The 14,523-nt window shown below is 43.5% G+C and overlaps 1 protein-coding gene across 4 annotated transcripts in view; it reads left to right on the top strand.

Moving 5' to 3' along the window:
- Positions 1-14,523, top strand: part of FSD2 (fibronectin type III and SPRY domain containing 2) — a 48,641-nt gene that overhangs the window by 19,020 nt on the left and 15,098 nt on the right. For all 4 annotated transcript variants that reach the window (XM_011953874.1, XM_011953875.1, XM_011953872.1 and 1 more), the window contains 4 exons: positions 350-445; positions 4,456-4,686; positions 6,526-6,548; positions 7,942-8,063. In XM_011953874.1, the coding sequence (XP_011809264.1) occupies positions 350-445; positions 4,456-4,686; positions 6,526-6,548; positions 7,942-8,063 (472 nt within the window). The remainder of the gene's footprint in view (positions 1-349; positions 446-4,455; positions 4,687-6,525; positions 6,549-7,941; positions 8,064-14,523) is intronic.

Raw genomic sequence — 14,523 nt, forward strand, 5'->3', positions numbered from 1 at the left:
AATCCTAGCACTTTGGGAGGTCGAGTTGGGCAAATCACAAGGTCAGGAGTTCGAGACCAGCCTGGCCAATATGGCAAAACCCTGTCTCTACTAAAGGTACAAAAATTAGTTGGGCGTGGTGGTTCACGCCTGTAGTCCCAGCTACTCGGGAGGCTGAGGCAGGAGAATGGCATAAACCCAGGAGGCGGAGCTTTCAGTGAGCTGAGATCCGGCCACTGCACTCCAGCCTGGGTGACAGAGTGAGACTCCATCTCAAAAAAATAAATAAATAAAATAAAATAAAATGCCTTCTACAAGAGCGAGAGAAGATATAACATTAATACCTTCTTTGTGATCCTCTGTTGGATAGGATGAAATTCACAAAAACATGTACAAATTGGAAAAGCAGATAATCGAGATGGAAAACTTTGCAAATCACTTGGAGGAGGTTTTCATCACTGTGGAGGTAAGACCATACTTGAAGACCTCATCAGACTAACATTGCTTCCATCAATGGCTAGGTCAAGCAGCTGTTTCTGGTATGAGCTAGATAATCTGTTTTCTTAGACTGTGAGGGGTCACCACTGCCCCTCTCCCCTCCCTTCTTTCCCTGACCTCCCATAGCACCCAGGCATGGATGTCATGGAACCGATTACCTGTCAGCATTCCCTACTGAACTATAAGCTCTTGGTGTGAAAGCTGGGTCGTCTGTCTCAACATCCCTAGTCCTACTACATGGTATATTTCAGAGCAGGCATTTTATACATGTTTGTTGCATTAGTAAATAAGGTAGAAATTTCCCAATCACAATCCCTCTCCTTCACTGGCTTCATTTCCCCTTTACCCAAATCACCAATTGTATGTGATTTAGACCCTTATTTGAATTGTTTTTTTAATGTATACTGTTTTCATTATTCAACTTGATAGACCCTTATTCTAACAAAGATGACTTCAGGGTGGCATCATCCAGTGAAGTCCCTCATTTGAGCCCAGGTGGTGAAGAGGGGACATCTTTATTTTTGCCCTTGTGTTTTGAGTTGTTTTTCTTTTTATTTGTTTTGGACCTCTTTTTTGGGGTAGAAGGTCTTACTGAGAATCCCTAGGTTGCTGTCTGGTGCATTGGCTGAGAAACCAGAAACAGTGGAGTTCCATGTTGCTTCCTTGGTTTTGGGAGTTGTTAATTTTAGGCTTTTGGGGGTACCTATAATGTTGACTATATAAAGTCAGGTGTAGACTGTGAAACACTTTTTTATTGTTCTTTTTTTTTTTTTTTTTTGAGACGGAGTCTCGCTCTGTCGCCCGGACTGGAGTGCAGTGGCCGGATCTCAGCTCACTGCAAGCTCCGCCTCCCGGGTTTACACCATTCTCCTGCCTCAGCCTCCCGAGTAGCTGGGACTACAGGCGCCCGCCACCTCGCCCGGCTAGGTTTTGTATTTTTTAGTAGAGACGGGGTTTCACCGTGTTAGCCAGGATGGTCTCGATCTCCTGACCTTGTGATCCGCCTGTCTCGGCCTCCCAAAGTGCTGGGATTACAGGCTTGAGCCACCGCGCCCAGCCTTTTTTATTGTTCTAAGAGGCAAAGTACCCACTTCTGCCAACGATTGCTACTCAAACAAATGAATATTTTTAGCTCTGCATGCATTTAAAAAATAAATTTGTGGCTGGACACAGTGGCTCATGCCTGTAATCCCAGTGCTTTAGGAGGTCAAGGTGGGCAGATCACCTGAGGTTAGGAATTCGACCAGCCTGGCCAACATGGTGAAACCCCATCTCTACTACTAATAAAAAATTAGCTGGGTGTGGTGCCATGTGCCTGTAGTCCCAGCTACTTGGGAGGCTGAGGCAGGAGAATTGCTGGAACTTGGGAGGTGGAAGTTGCAGTGAGCCTAGATCACACCACTGCACTCCAGCCTGGGCAACAGAGCGAGACTCCATCTCAAATAAATAAATAAATAAATAAATTTGTGTATTGCCTTTGTCTAGTTAGCAATTTCCAGAGTTTCCTGAGAGATCAGTAAAAGCTTAGAATTCTAGGATTGAAAAGGAGTTTCCATCCTTTGACAGCCCCCCTCCCTCCTAATCTTTTTTTTTTTTTTTTTTTTAGACGGAGTCTTGCTCTGTCGCTGGGGCTGGAGTGCAGTGGCCAGATCTCAGCTCACTGCAAGCTCCGCCTCCCGGGTTTACACCATTCTCCTGCCTCAGCCTCCCGAGTAGCTGGGACTACAGGCGCCCGCCACCTCGCCCGGCTAGGTTTTGTATTTTTTAGTAGAGACGGGGTTTCACCGTGTTAGCCAGGATGGTCTCGATCTCCTGACCTTGTGATCCGCCCGTCTCGGCCTCCCAAAGTGCTGGGATTACAGTGAGGATGTGAGCCTTGATCCAGATGTCAAGACGACTGAGATAGAAGGTGTGGCTCTGTAACTTCTGCCCACTAGTCATATTGGCCCCTAGAGACACAGAATAAGACTAGTTCCTTTTTCATGGTTCAGCCTTGACAAGGCATTGCAGGATACCCATTCCATTTTTGATAAATATTCTTTTCCTCAGCTGTTATCTATTTCTCATAAGATTAATAAGTTTCAATGCCTGTCACCAAACATGCCACAGTCTCCTGTGTGTGACCTAGTAGATACATGGTACACCACTGTGATGCCAGAGCTCAACCCAACCTTCCAGATGAGGTCAACCAGGACTGAGGAGCTCAGGACTTGCCCTCTCTCTTCTCTTCACGTGGATGCTCTACTTCTATTAATGCAGCCTCGGATGGTACCAACAGGAGGATCTCATATGAATCAACGAAGCCCCAGGCCCATTTCCCATGAAGCTAGACCTTTTCCACCCCCAATCTTACAAGGGAGGAGAGCTATTGCACTAATCCTCCATGGAAGACACAGAGAAGGGGCAAACCCTTCCACTGCCAAGCATAGGGTGGTAGTAGGAGGGGGTAAGTGCACAACATCCAAGACAAAACTTCTTACATTGGCTGGGCACACCTGTAATTTCAGCATTTTGGGAGGCCACGGTGGGCGGATCACTTGAGGTCAGGAGTTCGAGACCAGCCTAGCCAAGATGGTGAAACCCCATCTCTACTAAAGATACAAAAAAAAAAAAAATTAGTTGAGCATGGGGGTGGGTGCCTGCAATCCCAGCTACTTGGGAGGCTGAGACAGGAGAATCACTTGAACCAAGGAGGCAGAGGTTGCAGTGAGCTGAGATCGCTCCACTGCACTCCAACCTGGGCAACAAAACAAGGCTCCATCAAACAAACAAACAAACAAACTTCTTACACGCTGCTCTGCCAGCTTACTCTCAGATCAAAGTCCCTTCATCCTCAGTGAGGACCCCATGGCCATCCTTTCATACTCAACACTGGGAAGTTCATTGGTTGCCTTTCTCTCTCTTGCACCATTCTGAGCAAGTCCTATGCACATAGCAGGTGTTCAGTAATTACTCCCTGAATGATTAATAAGATCCTCTTCCTTGGAAACGTCCCCATCACCTGATAAGGATGACATCCATTAGAGCTTGCAGAGCTCTGGGGACAATATAAGCAATATATACTCTATTAATATTAATATTTCTCATCTACTGTGCTCCTGGATTCATATTGTCAGAACCCTCCCTTTGCCCTCCTGCAACTTCTCATCTGTAAGCAGTGCTACCGGGTCACAACCCTTGTTCCCCCTTTGCCTTCGTCTCTCCCCTAGTTGATATGATCCTCGTTGATTTAATCTTGGTGTTTGTATGATCCAAGCACAAGGGATTGAAGAGGAGCCTCATGAGATGTTAAGAGCTCAGGAGGGAATGGTAGATGGGAATCTCTCAGGGAAAATATTCCCACATTAAGGTCCAATATCAGGCTGAATCATCACTGATAATCTCCTTGGTCACTTGTCATGGTGATATAAGGTAGTTGAAACTGGAAGTGGATTGCAAAATGCTGCCAGGAGAGAAAGCAGTGCTTTTGCTTATATTATTCTTGGGGTCTAGGCTGGAGACAACTGTGTTCCAGCACCTTCAGCTTCCATTCCAACATCCTGACAAGAGATGAGAGGACAAAGTAGAGGAACTACAATAGTTCCGATAGGCACACATTTTCATTGCTCTAATGACTCTAATCAGGCTGGGCACGGTGGCTCACTCCTGTAATCCCAACACTTTGGGAGGCTGAGGCAGGCGGATCACTTGAGGTCAGGAGTTCAAGACCAACCTGGCTAATATGGTGAAACCCCATCTCTACTAAAAATACAAAAATTAGCCAGGTGTGGTGATGCACACCTGTAATCCCACCTACTCAGGAGCCTGAGGCAAGAGAATCACTTTAACCTGGGGGGCGGAGGTTGCAATTAGCCAAGATCGCACTACTGCACTCCAGCCTGGGCAACACTGCGCGACTCTGTCTAAAAAAAAAAAAAAAAAAAATCAATCAACACACTACATGCGCTGAAATGATGACTGAGGTCAACTGTCTTGCAGGAGAATTTTGGAAAACAAGAACAAAACTTTGAGTCACATTACAACGAGATCTTGGAAACACTTGCTCAAAAATATGAGGAAAAAATACAAGCTCTAGGGGAGAAAAAGAAAGAGAAGCTGGAAGCCTTATATGGACAACTGGTCAACTGTGGAGAAAACCTAGATACCTGCAAAGAACTGATGGAAACAATAGAAGAGATGTGTCACGAGGAGAAGGTGGATTTCATAAAGGTCAGTAATGAAACGAAATGAAATAATGAACATAAAGGAAAGAGATGGAATGATAAACGGAAACGACAGTTATGGCTGAGGTAAGCTAGGTTGTCCTCTTTCCTTCTGGAGGCATTGGAATCGACTTTTATGGCCAGCATCCATTTGATTCCATTGGATGATCATGATGGGGAGGCTGTGGCCCAGTCTCTCTGCATGGCTTCCACATGAGTGGCCAGGCAGACTCACAGCAGCGGACTCTCTCCCTCCCCCAGTGCGGAGGCAGCACCAGTCTTTGTTCCTCTTTTCTAGTCACCCAGATACTTGTCCCCTCATCCTGGAGCTGAGCTGAGCAAAAATCGTGCTCTAAGAGTTTTCTGGCCACCTCAGATGGCCTCTTGGAGCTCTGGGGAGAAAGTTGTCAAGGCTCAAAAGGCACCTTAAATTTCCCAGTTACAAGTGTAGCAATTAAAAATCTTACTTCACAAACTCAGACATGCAATAAAAACAATCCATTTCCTAATTTTCTTGAAGTCAAATTAAATCTTACCCAACCCTCTACATGGCTGGGCTGTGGGAATTTCAATTTCAGTCAGAGCCGGGGTCCCCTTTCTTCACAAGGTGCCACAGGAGTAGGAGGAAGATTTGGTGTTCAGGGTGTGGGGGAAGGGCCTTCCGCCTCCAGTGCTTCCTGGTTGCTAAGTATGGCCCCCACATTGTCCAAGCATACAGTTGCTCCTCAAAGCCCAACCATGCCTCCTTCCCGCTGTGCTAGGGGTGAGGGACCAGTGAATGAAGCTGGAGAGCAATTTGGCAGGCACTGCAAGAAACATCAATGCTCATTGGGCCCACCATATGCAGAACGTGGAGAAAGTGATAAACATGAAGGTGGGTTTCTCACTGTTATGTATGATGGTGAAAAATTGGAAACAACAAAACATTCAACAATAGAAGAACCATTAAGTAAATGATGGCATTTCCATTCATTAACTGTTCACAATTAACTGTTACACAAGTGTTCAAGTTGATGGCCCAAAAGACCATTTATAACATGGAAAGTGCTTACATAGTGTGGATTGTTTGTTGTTGGTTTTTCTTTTGAGACAGGGTCTTGCTCTGCTGCTTGGGCTGGAGGACAGTGGTGCGATCATAGCTCAATGCAACCTTGAACTCCTGGGCTCAGATGATCCTCCTGCCTCAGCCTCCCAAGCAGCTGGGACCACAGGCACATGACAATGTTAATGCGGAAAAGCAGTACTGTGGTATGGAAGAAAATGCACAGAAATAAGGGTGGTTTTGTTAGGGTATGGGATACAGCTGGGCTTTTTAACTTTTTCCTGATTTCCAAGTTTTCATCTATGTTAATGTTATTATATGTTATGTATAGTTATATCAATTGTTATATAACTATCCTATATACGTAAGATGTAACAATATATATTATTAAATATATAGTTATATCTATCTACATATTTATAACAATATGTTGGTAAAAGAAACTTATTTCCAGCCAGGCGTGGTGGCTGACGCCTGTAATCCTAGCACTTTGGGAGGTCGAGTTGGGCAAATCACAAGGTCAGGAGTTCGAGACCAGCCTGGCCAATATGGCAAAACCCTGTCTCTACTAAAATACAAAAATTAGCTGAGTGTGGTGGCGCGTGCCTGTAATCTCAGCTACTTGGGAGGCTGAGGCAGGAGAATCCCTTGAATCTGGGAGGTGGAGGATGCAGTGAGCCGAGATTGCGCCATTGCACTCCAGCCTAGGCGACAGAGCGAGACTCCATTTAAAAAAGAAAAATAAAAAGAAAAAAGAAATGTATTTCCCAAATCAACTTAATATTTTCTCCTTTTCCTTTTTAGGATGCAGTGGCTATGGCTGACAGGTAATACATTTGTTCTAATATGTTTTTCTTTTTTTTACTTTTTTCAATTTTAGATATCCAAATAGACTCAGTTCCATTTGGTTATATGGTTCCAGTTTCAGTTTTTGTGTCAATCCTGGCTTTGGACTGTTGGTGTGTGGTCGCTAGGAGTATCTAGTATTGCCAATTAGCACTGGCTTTGGACTGATGGTGTGTGGTCGCTAGGAGTATCTAGTATTGAATCTCAGGATCTCAGGACTAGCAGGGAGCGTGTATGGTGAGGCTCAGTCAACAAGCCTGTGGGCAGCTCTCCTCCACAAGCCCCTCATTTCACCAGGAAGAACTGAGATCTGTGGAGTACCCCCAACATCCCCCTGCTATGCCTGGACCCAGACTATCCAGTTGCAGAAAGCATGCACATTTTAGAGTCAGACAGATAGGAGTTCAAATCCTGCTACCTTCATGACCTTGGGCAAATCCAATCAGTCCAGGAGCCACCTTATCTATAAATGAGGATAGCTTTGTGAGAATCAAATAAAATATGTCCATAAAGCAACATGAACACAGAAGTTTCATAATGTAAGGGTTAAGTGCAGTGATTTTTGCAAAGATGGAACTGGTTTCAATTTTTTTTTTTTTCTTGAGACAGAGTTTTGTTCTTGTTGCCCAGGCTGGAGTGCAATGGCGTGGTCTCAGCTCACTGCAACCTCTGCCTCCCGGGTGCAAGTGATTCTCCTGCCTCAGCCTCCCAACTAGCTGGGATTACAGGTGTCCCCACCATCCTGGCTAATTTTTTTGTATTTTTAGTAGAGATGGAGTTTCACCATGTTGACCAGGCTGGTCTCGAACTTCTGACCTCAGGTGCTCTGCCTGCCTTGGCCTCCCAAAGTGCTGGGATTACAGGTGTGAGCCACCGTGCCTGGCCCTGGTTTCACATTCTGCCTGTGCCATTTACAAACCTTGTGACTGCCAGGAAGCAGATACAAGGAGACCCAGAGTCCCATGAGCAGCAACTTGAGGGCACCTGACCATGTGGAGAAGCCCGGGGAGTCTGGACCTTCGGTACATCTTGGGCCTGGAGTGACTTGAGAGTGGGAACTCCCAGGTTAGCACCTAAGAGATCTTCCAGAGGGTGTGGTTCTGGATCTTGTTGGCAGATCGCCCCTACCAACCCTCTGACATGGCCTTACTCTTTCTCCTCTCCCTCAAAGGCACAAACCAATCCCACCCATCCCCAGTGATGACCCCAGGTCAATCTCCAAAAAAAAGGTAGATGGCAGCCAGCAGCTGTTTGTAACTAAATGAAAGTTCAGCAAAGAGCCCCTCTTCATTTATTACAGTGACTCAGCACTATAGATATACACTAAGGAGAATGCCCCTCCATTCTAGTCAGTGTGTCTTTTTATACCAACAGACTCGGGAAATTCCTGAAAGCAAAAACAGACGTGGAAATCTCTGCACAGCCTGAGTTTGAAGATCAGACCTTGGATTTCTCTGATGTGGAGCAGCTGATGGGCTCCATTAACACCATCCCAGGTGCTCACCTGTGTGTGTACTTCATGGCAAGCTCAGACTATCCAGAGCTTTTTTCTTTCTTGTGATGAGAACACTTAACATGAGATCTATCCTCTTAACAAATTTTAAAGTGTACAATACAATATTGTTAAGTACAGGTACTGTGTTGTACAGCACACCTCTAGAACTTACTCATCTTGCATAACTAATCTTTATATCCATTGAGCAACAATTCCCCATTTCCCCTTCCCCCAAGCCCCTGGCAGCCACAATTCCGTTCTCTGCTTCTAAGAGTTTGACTGTTTTATATACCGCATGTAAGTGGAATCATGGAGTATCTGTCCTTCTGTGACTGGCTGATGTCACTTAGCATAATGTCCTCAGGGTTCATCCATGTTGTCACAAATGGCAAAACTTCCTTCTTTGTTAAGCCTGAATAATATTCCATATGTATACACACACACACTTTTTAAAATCTATCCATCTATTGATGGACATTAAGGTTGCTTCCATGTCTTGGTTATTGTGAATAACGAATGCTGCAATGAACGTGGAACACAGGTATCTTTGAGATCTTTATTTCAGTTCTGGTGAATACATACCCAGAAGTGGTATTACTAGATCATATAGTAGTTCTGATATATACAAATATTTTCAGAGACAGGGTATTGCTATGTTGCCCAGGCTGGCCTCAAATTCCTGGGCTCACATGATCTTCCCACCTCAGCCTCCTGAGTAGTTAGGACTACAGGTACACACCACCACAACCAAATTATTTTTAATTTTTTGTGGAACCACCATACTGTTTTCCATTATGGCTGCATGATTTTATATTCACACCAACAGTATATAAGGGTTCCAGTTCTCCACGGTCTCACCATTTGTTACCTTTCACTTTTTTTTTTTTTAATTGAGACAGAGTCTTGCTCTGTCGCCCAAGCTGCAGTACAGTGGCATGATCTTGGCTCACTAAAACCTCTGCCTCCCGGGTTCAGGTGATTCTCCAGCCTCAGCCTCCCAAGTAGCTGGGATTATAGGCACCCGCCATCATGCCCCGCTAATTTTTTGCATTTTTAGTAGAGATGGGGTTTCACCATGTTGGCCAGGCTGGTCTTGAACTCCTGACCTCAAATGATCCGACCACCTTAGCTTCCCAAAGTGCTGGGATTACAGGCCTGAGCCACCACGCTCAGCCTCCTTTTACTTTTTGACAATATCATCCTAACAGGTATGAGGTGATATCTTGTTGTGGTTTTGATATGCATTTCCCTGATGACTAGAGATATTGAGTACTCTTTCATATACAAGGTGGCTATTTATATGTCTTCTTTGGGGAAATATCTATTTAAGTCCTTTGCCCATTTTTTAATTGGTTTGTTTTTTTGCTATTTAATTGTAGAAGATTCTTAATTTTTTTGTATACTAGTCTCTTATCAGGTAAATAATTTGCAAATATTTTCTTCTATTCTGTAGGTTGTTTCTTCACTCTGTTAATGGTTTATTTTGCTATGCAAAAGCTATTTTAGTATGATGTAGTGCCATTTACCTGTTTTTTGTTTTGTTGCTTGTGCTTTTGGTGTCAAATCCAAGAAATCATTGCCAAGACCAATGTCAAGAAGCTATTCACCTGTATTTTCTTTAAGGAGTTTTACAGTTTCAGGGTTTTACATTTAAGTCTTTAATAATCTATTTTGAGTTTACTTTTGTTCTGGTGTAAGATAGGGATCAAATTTCATTCTTTTGCATGTGGATATAGTTTTCCAAATGCCATTTGTTGAAGACACTATCCTTTCCCCATTGTGTGCTCTTGTCACCCTTAGCAAAGATCATTTGGATGAGTTTATTACTGGGCTCTCGATTCTGTTTCATTGGTCTATGTGTCTGTCCTTATGCCTGTACCATACTGTCTCAATTACTGTAGCTTTGTAATATATTTTGAAATCAGAATTTGTGATGCCTCTAGCTTTGTCTTTACCAAGATGGCTTTAGCTACTTGGGTTCTTTTGTGGTTCCATATGAATTTGGGGATTTTTTTTTTATTTCTGTAAAAACTGCTGTTGGGGCCGGGTGTGGTGGCTCGTGCCTATAATCCCAGCACTTTGGGAGGCCAAGGTGGGCAGATCATGACATCAGGAGATCAAGACCATCCCAGCTAACACGGTGAAACCCTGACTCTCCTAAAAATACAAAAAAATTAGCCGGGCGTGGTGGCGGGTGCCTGTAGTCCAAGCTACTCAGGAGGCTGAGGCAGGAGAACCTGGGAGGTGGAGCTTGCAGTGAGCTAAGATCGCACCACTGCACTCCACCCTGGGCAAGAGCGAGACTCCGTCTCAAAAAAAAAAAAACAGAAACAGAAACAAAAAAACTGCTGTTGGGATTTTGATAAGGATTGCCTTGAATCTGTAGATCATTTGGCATAATATGGACATTTTAACAATCTTAATTCTTCCAATCTATGAATGCAGGATACCTTTCCCTTTTTTGTGTGTCTGCTTCAATTTCTTTCATCAGTGTTTTATAGTTTTCAGTTTACAAGTCTTTTTTTTTTTTAGACAGTCTCACTCTGCTCCAGGCTACATCACATTAGGCCACAAAACAAGCCTTAACAAATATAAGAAGAATGAAATCATATCAAGTATCTTTTATTGTTATTATCATTACTATTTTCAGATAGGGTTTTGCTCTGTTGCCCAGCCTGGGGTACAGTGGTGTGATTGTGGCTAACTGCAAACTCCAACTCCTGGGCTCAAGAAATCCTCCTGCCTCAGCCTCCCAAGTAGCTAGGACTATAGGTCCATGCCACCATACCCAGCCAATGTGTTCAATTTTTTTGTAGAGATGAGTTCTCACTATGTTGCCCAGGCTGTTCTTGAACTCCTGGTGTCAAGTAATCCTCCAACCTCAGCCTCCCAATGTGCTGGGATTACAGGCCTGAGTCACTCTGCCTGGCCTTAAGTATCTTTTATGACCACATGGTATGAAACTAGAAATCAATAACAAGAAAAAATTGGAAAATTCACAGATATGTGGAAATTACACAACACATTCCTGAGCAATCAATGGGCCAAAGAAGAAATCAAAAGGGAATTTTAAAAATCTTGAGATAAATGAAAATGAAACACAATATACCAAAACTTATGTGATGCAGCAAAAGAAATACTACAAAGGAAATTTATGGCAATAAGCACCTACATTAAGAAAGATCTCAAATAAACAACCTAACTTTACACCTCTAGGAACTAGAAAAAGAACAAGCTAAGCCCAAATTTTGCAGAAGAAAGGAAATAATAAAGATTAGAGCAAACATTATAAGAAATGTCATATATGACATCCCACAGCTAACATCATACTCAATGGTGAAAAGTTGAAATATTTTCCTCTAAGATCAGGAATAAGACAAAGATGCCCACTCTCAACACTCCAATTCAACATAGTGCTAGAAGACCTTGCCAGAGCAATTAAGCAAGAGAAAGACAGAAAGGCATCCAAATTGAAAAGGAAAAAGAGAAATTGCCTCTGTTTGTAAATTATATATATATAATATATATACATATATATACACACATATACACACACACACACACACATATATATATATATATATATTTTGAGACAGAGTCTCACACTGTTGCCTGGGTTGGAGTGCAATGGTGCGATTTCAGCTCACTGCAACCTCAGCCTCCCGGGTTCAAGCGATTCTCCTGCCTCAGCCTCCTGAGTAGCTGGGATTACAGGCACCTGCCACCACGCCTGGCTAATTTTTTATATTTTTAGTAGACACGGGGTTTCACCATGTTGGCCAGGCTGGTCTCAAACTCCTGACCTCGTGATCCACCTGCCTCGACCTCCCAAAGTGCTGGGATTACAGGCGTTAGCCACCATGGCCAGCCAGATTATATGATTTTATTGTAGAAAACCCCGCAGAACCCCTGAACTTTGAGCAGGAAATGTCGATGTCTGAAAAAAATCATAAAGATTTAGAAAGAAGGCCAGGCGTGGTGGCTCACGCTTGTAATCCCAGCACTTTGGGTGGCCAAGGTGAATGGATCATGAGGTCAGGAGATTGAGACCATCCTGGCCAACATGGTGAAACCCCATCTCTACCAAAAATACAAAAATTAGCTGGCTGTGGTGGCATGCACCTGTAATCCCAGCTACTTGGGAGGCTGAGGCAGGAGAATGGCTTGAACCCAGGAGGCAGAGATTGCAGTGAGCCGAGATCATGCTACTGCACTCCAAACTGGTGACAGAGCGAGACTCCATCTAAAAAAGTATTTTTTCCCTCAAACTTCCTATTTTTGTCTTTATGGCTCATAAGTGAGAACAGAGGCTGACCTCTCTGAGGTTCCTCCTGGTATCTGTGATTAGCATCGTGGCTAAGAGATGGGCTTTGGAATTCTATAGAACTCGTGAGAATTCCAACTCTGCCACTTCCTAGCAGTGTGACTCTGGACAACTCACCTAACCTCTCTGAGTCTTGGTTTCTTCATCTGTAAAAATGGACATCATAATACCTCATAGGAATATGTCAAGAATTAAATGAGGTAACTTATGTACAACATATTACATGGTGCCAAGTAGCTCTTTAAAGTATTATTGTGGGCCAGGCATGCTGGCTCACGCCTGTAATTCCAGCACTGTGGGAGGCTGAGGTGGGCAGATTGCTTGAGCCCAGGAGTTTGAGGCCAGCCTAGGCAATGTAGCAAGACCCCATCTCTACAAAAAAAAATCTTAAAAATTAGATTGGGGTGGCAACGTACACCCAGCTACGCCCCAGCTACTTGGGAGACTGAGGTGGGAAGATTGCTTGAGCCCAAGAGTAAGGCTGCAGTGAGCTATGATTGCCCAACTGCACTCCAGCCTGGGTGATAGAGTGAGAACCTATCTCAAAAAAATGAAAGACAATAAATAAAATATTATTATGATTACTTATTTATAAGGATAGTCTGTAATTCCTCTTTTTCCAACTGCTTGCTTTCCCTTTCTCACCAACACTGAACAACATGATTGTGAACAATGTTGTGTATACCATTTTAGGTTTTTCCTTGCACAGTATTTTTGTTATAAAACTTGAGTCATTCTGTTTTGTAATCTGCTGTTTGTAATATGCTCTTTTTTTTATTATTATACTTTAAGTTCTAGGGTACATGTGCATACTGTGCAGGTTTGTTACATATGTATACTTGTGCCTAATATGCTCTTTTTTAGCAAAACAATTTTGATTGATATTTTCCCACCCTGATAAATTCTTTTATAATATCACTTTAGTGGCTACATACTTTAATTTGTTTATTTAATCCTCAATTGTTAGATACTGGTGTGTTTCTAACTTTTTTTTTTTTTTTTTACCATTGTAAACTATACTGTAATGCAAATCTTTAATCATAGATCTTGGGGACCATTCTCAGAATCACTGGGTCAAGGAGAGATTTCATGGAGCTATGATGTCCACTGGATGGTTCTTTTCCCCATCTAGAAATGGTGCTGCCCAAATGATCAGGCTTAGTCATTGGGAAGGAAAGGCACTATTGTCCAAATCCGTGCTTGAGAAGCAGAGACATTTTTCTTCACTTCCCTGTGTCCAGATCTCACATAAACCATCACCTTCCTGCTTGCATCTAGTGCTTCCTGAGGGGTTAAAAGCTCCCAGAACATCCATTTTCTTACACTGCATCTCCAGGTGAAGCTGTATTTGACAGTGTCTAGCAGGGCATCTGTTGAGCACCCTGAACTTTGTCATTGGGGATATAAGTTCTTTGTCTTCCTCCTCGCCTCTGTCACGTTATGATCTTTCAGCTCCGGACCAGAAAGCAAAGGATGAGCCAAAACTAATTCAAACTCCTTTAAGTTCAGCTGTGCTCTTACATGGGTTGATCAATTTCAACTTTTGAAACTAAGGATATTAAAAGTCTGGGATGGAGGGAGATGCTGCCATGGGAGAAGAATTATAGAAGAAAGGGCCGAGTACAAGTGGCTCACACCTGTAATCTCAGCACTTTGGGAGGCAGAGGCAGGAGTTCACTTGAGGTCAGGAGTTCAAGACCTGCCTGGCCAACATGGTGAAAACCTGTCTCTACTGAAAATACAAAAAACTAGCTGGGCATGGTGGTGTGCACCTGCAGTCCCAGCTACTCAGGAGGTTGAGGCACAAGAATTGCTTGAATCGGAATGTGGAGGCTGCAGTGAGCCAAGATTACGCCACTGCACTCCAGCCTGGGTGACAGAGCGAGACTTTGTCTCAAAGAGAGAAAAAAGAATTATGGAGGAAAAACACCACTTGTTCTTATTCTCGGTTGTGTGGGTGAGATTGTATGGGGGTGGGGAAGATAGAAGTACTCACCTACAGAGAAGAAAATAATTAGCTTAGTAGATGGACTCTAAAGAAGTTGGTTCTGAAAAGCACAACTGGGCCACCCCAATGTTCTCTCACTAATGTGGGAGATGGTCCCTGGATGCCCCCTTTCCCCACACCATCAATGAA

Source organism: Colobus angolensis, unplaced genomic scaffold (assembly GCF_000951035.1).
Source record: "Colobus angolensis palliatus isolate OR3802 unplaced genomic scaffold, Cang.pa_1.0 Scaffold376, whole genome shotgun sequence".
In the NCBI taxonomy this organism is placed as follows: Eukaryota; Metazoa; Chordata; class Mammalia; order Primates; family Cercopithecidae; genus Colobus; species Colobus angolensis.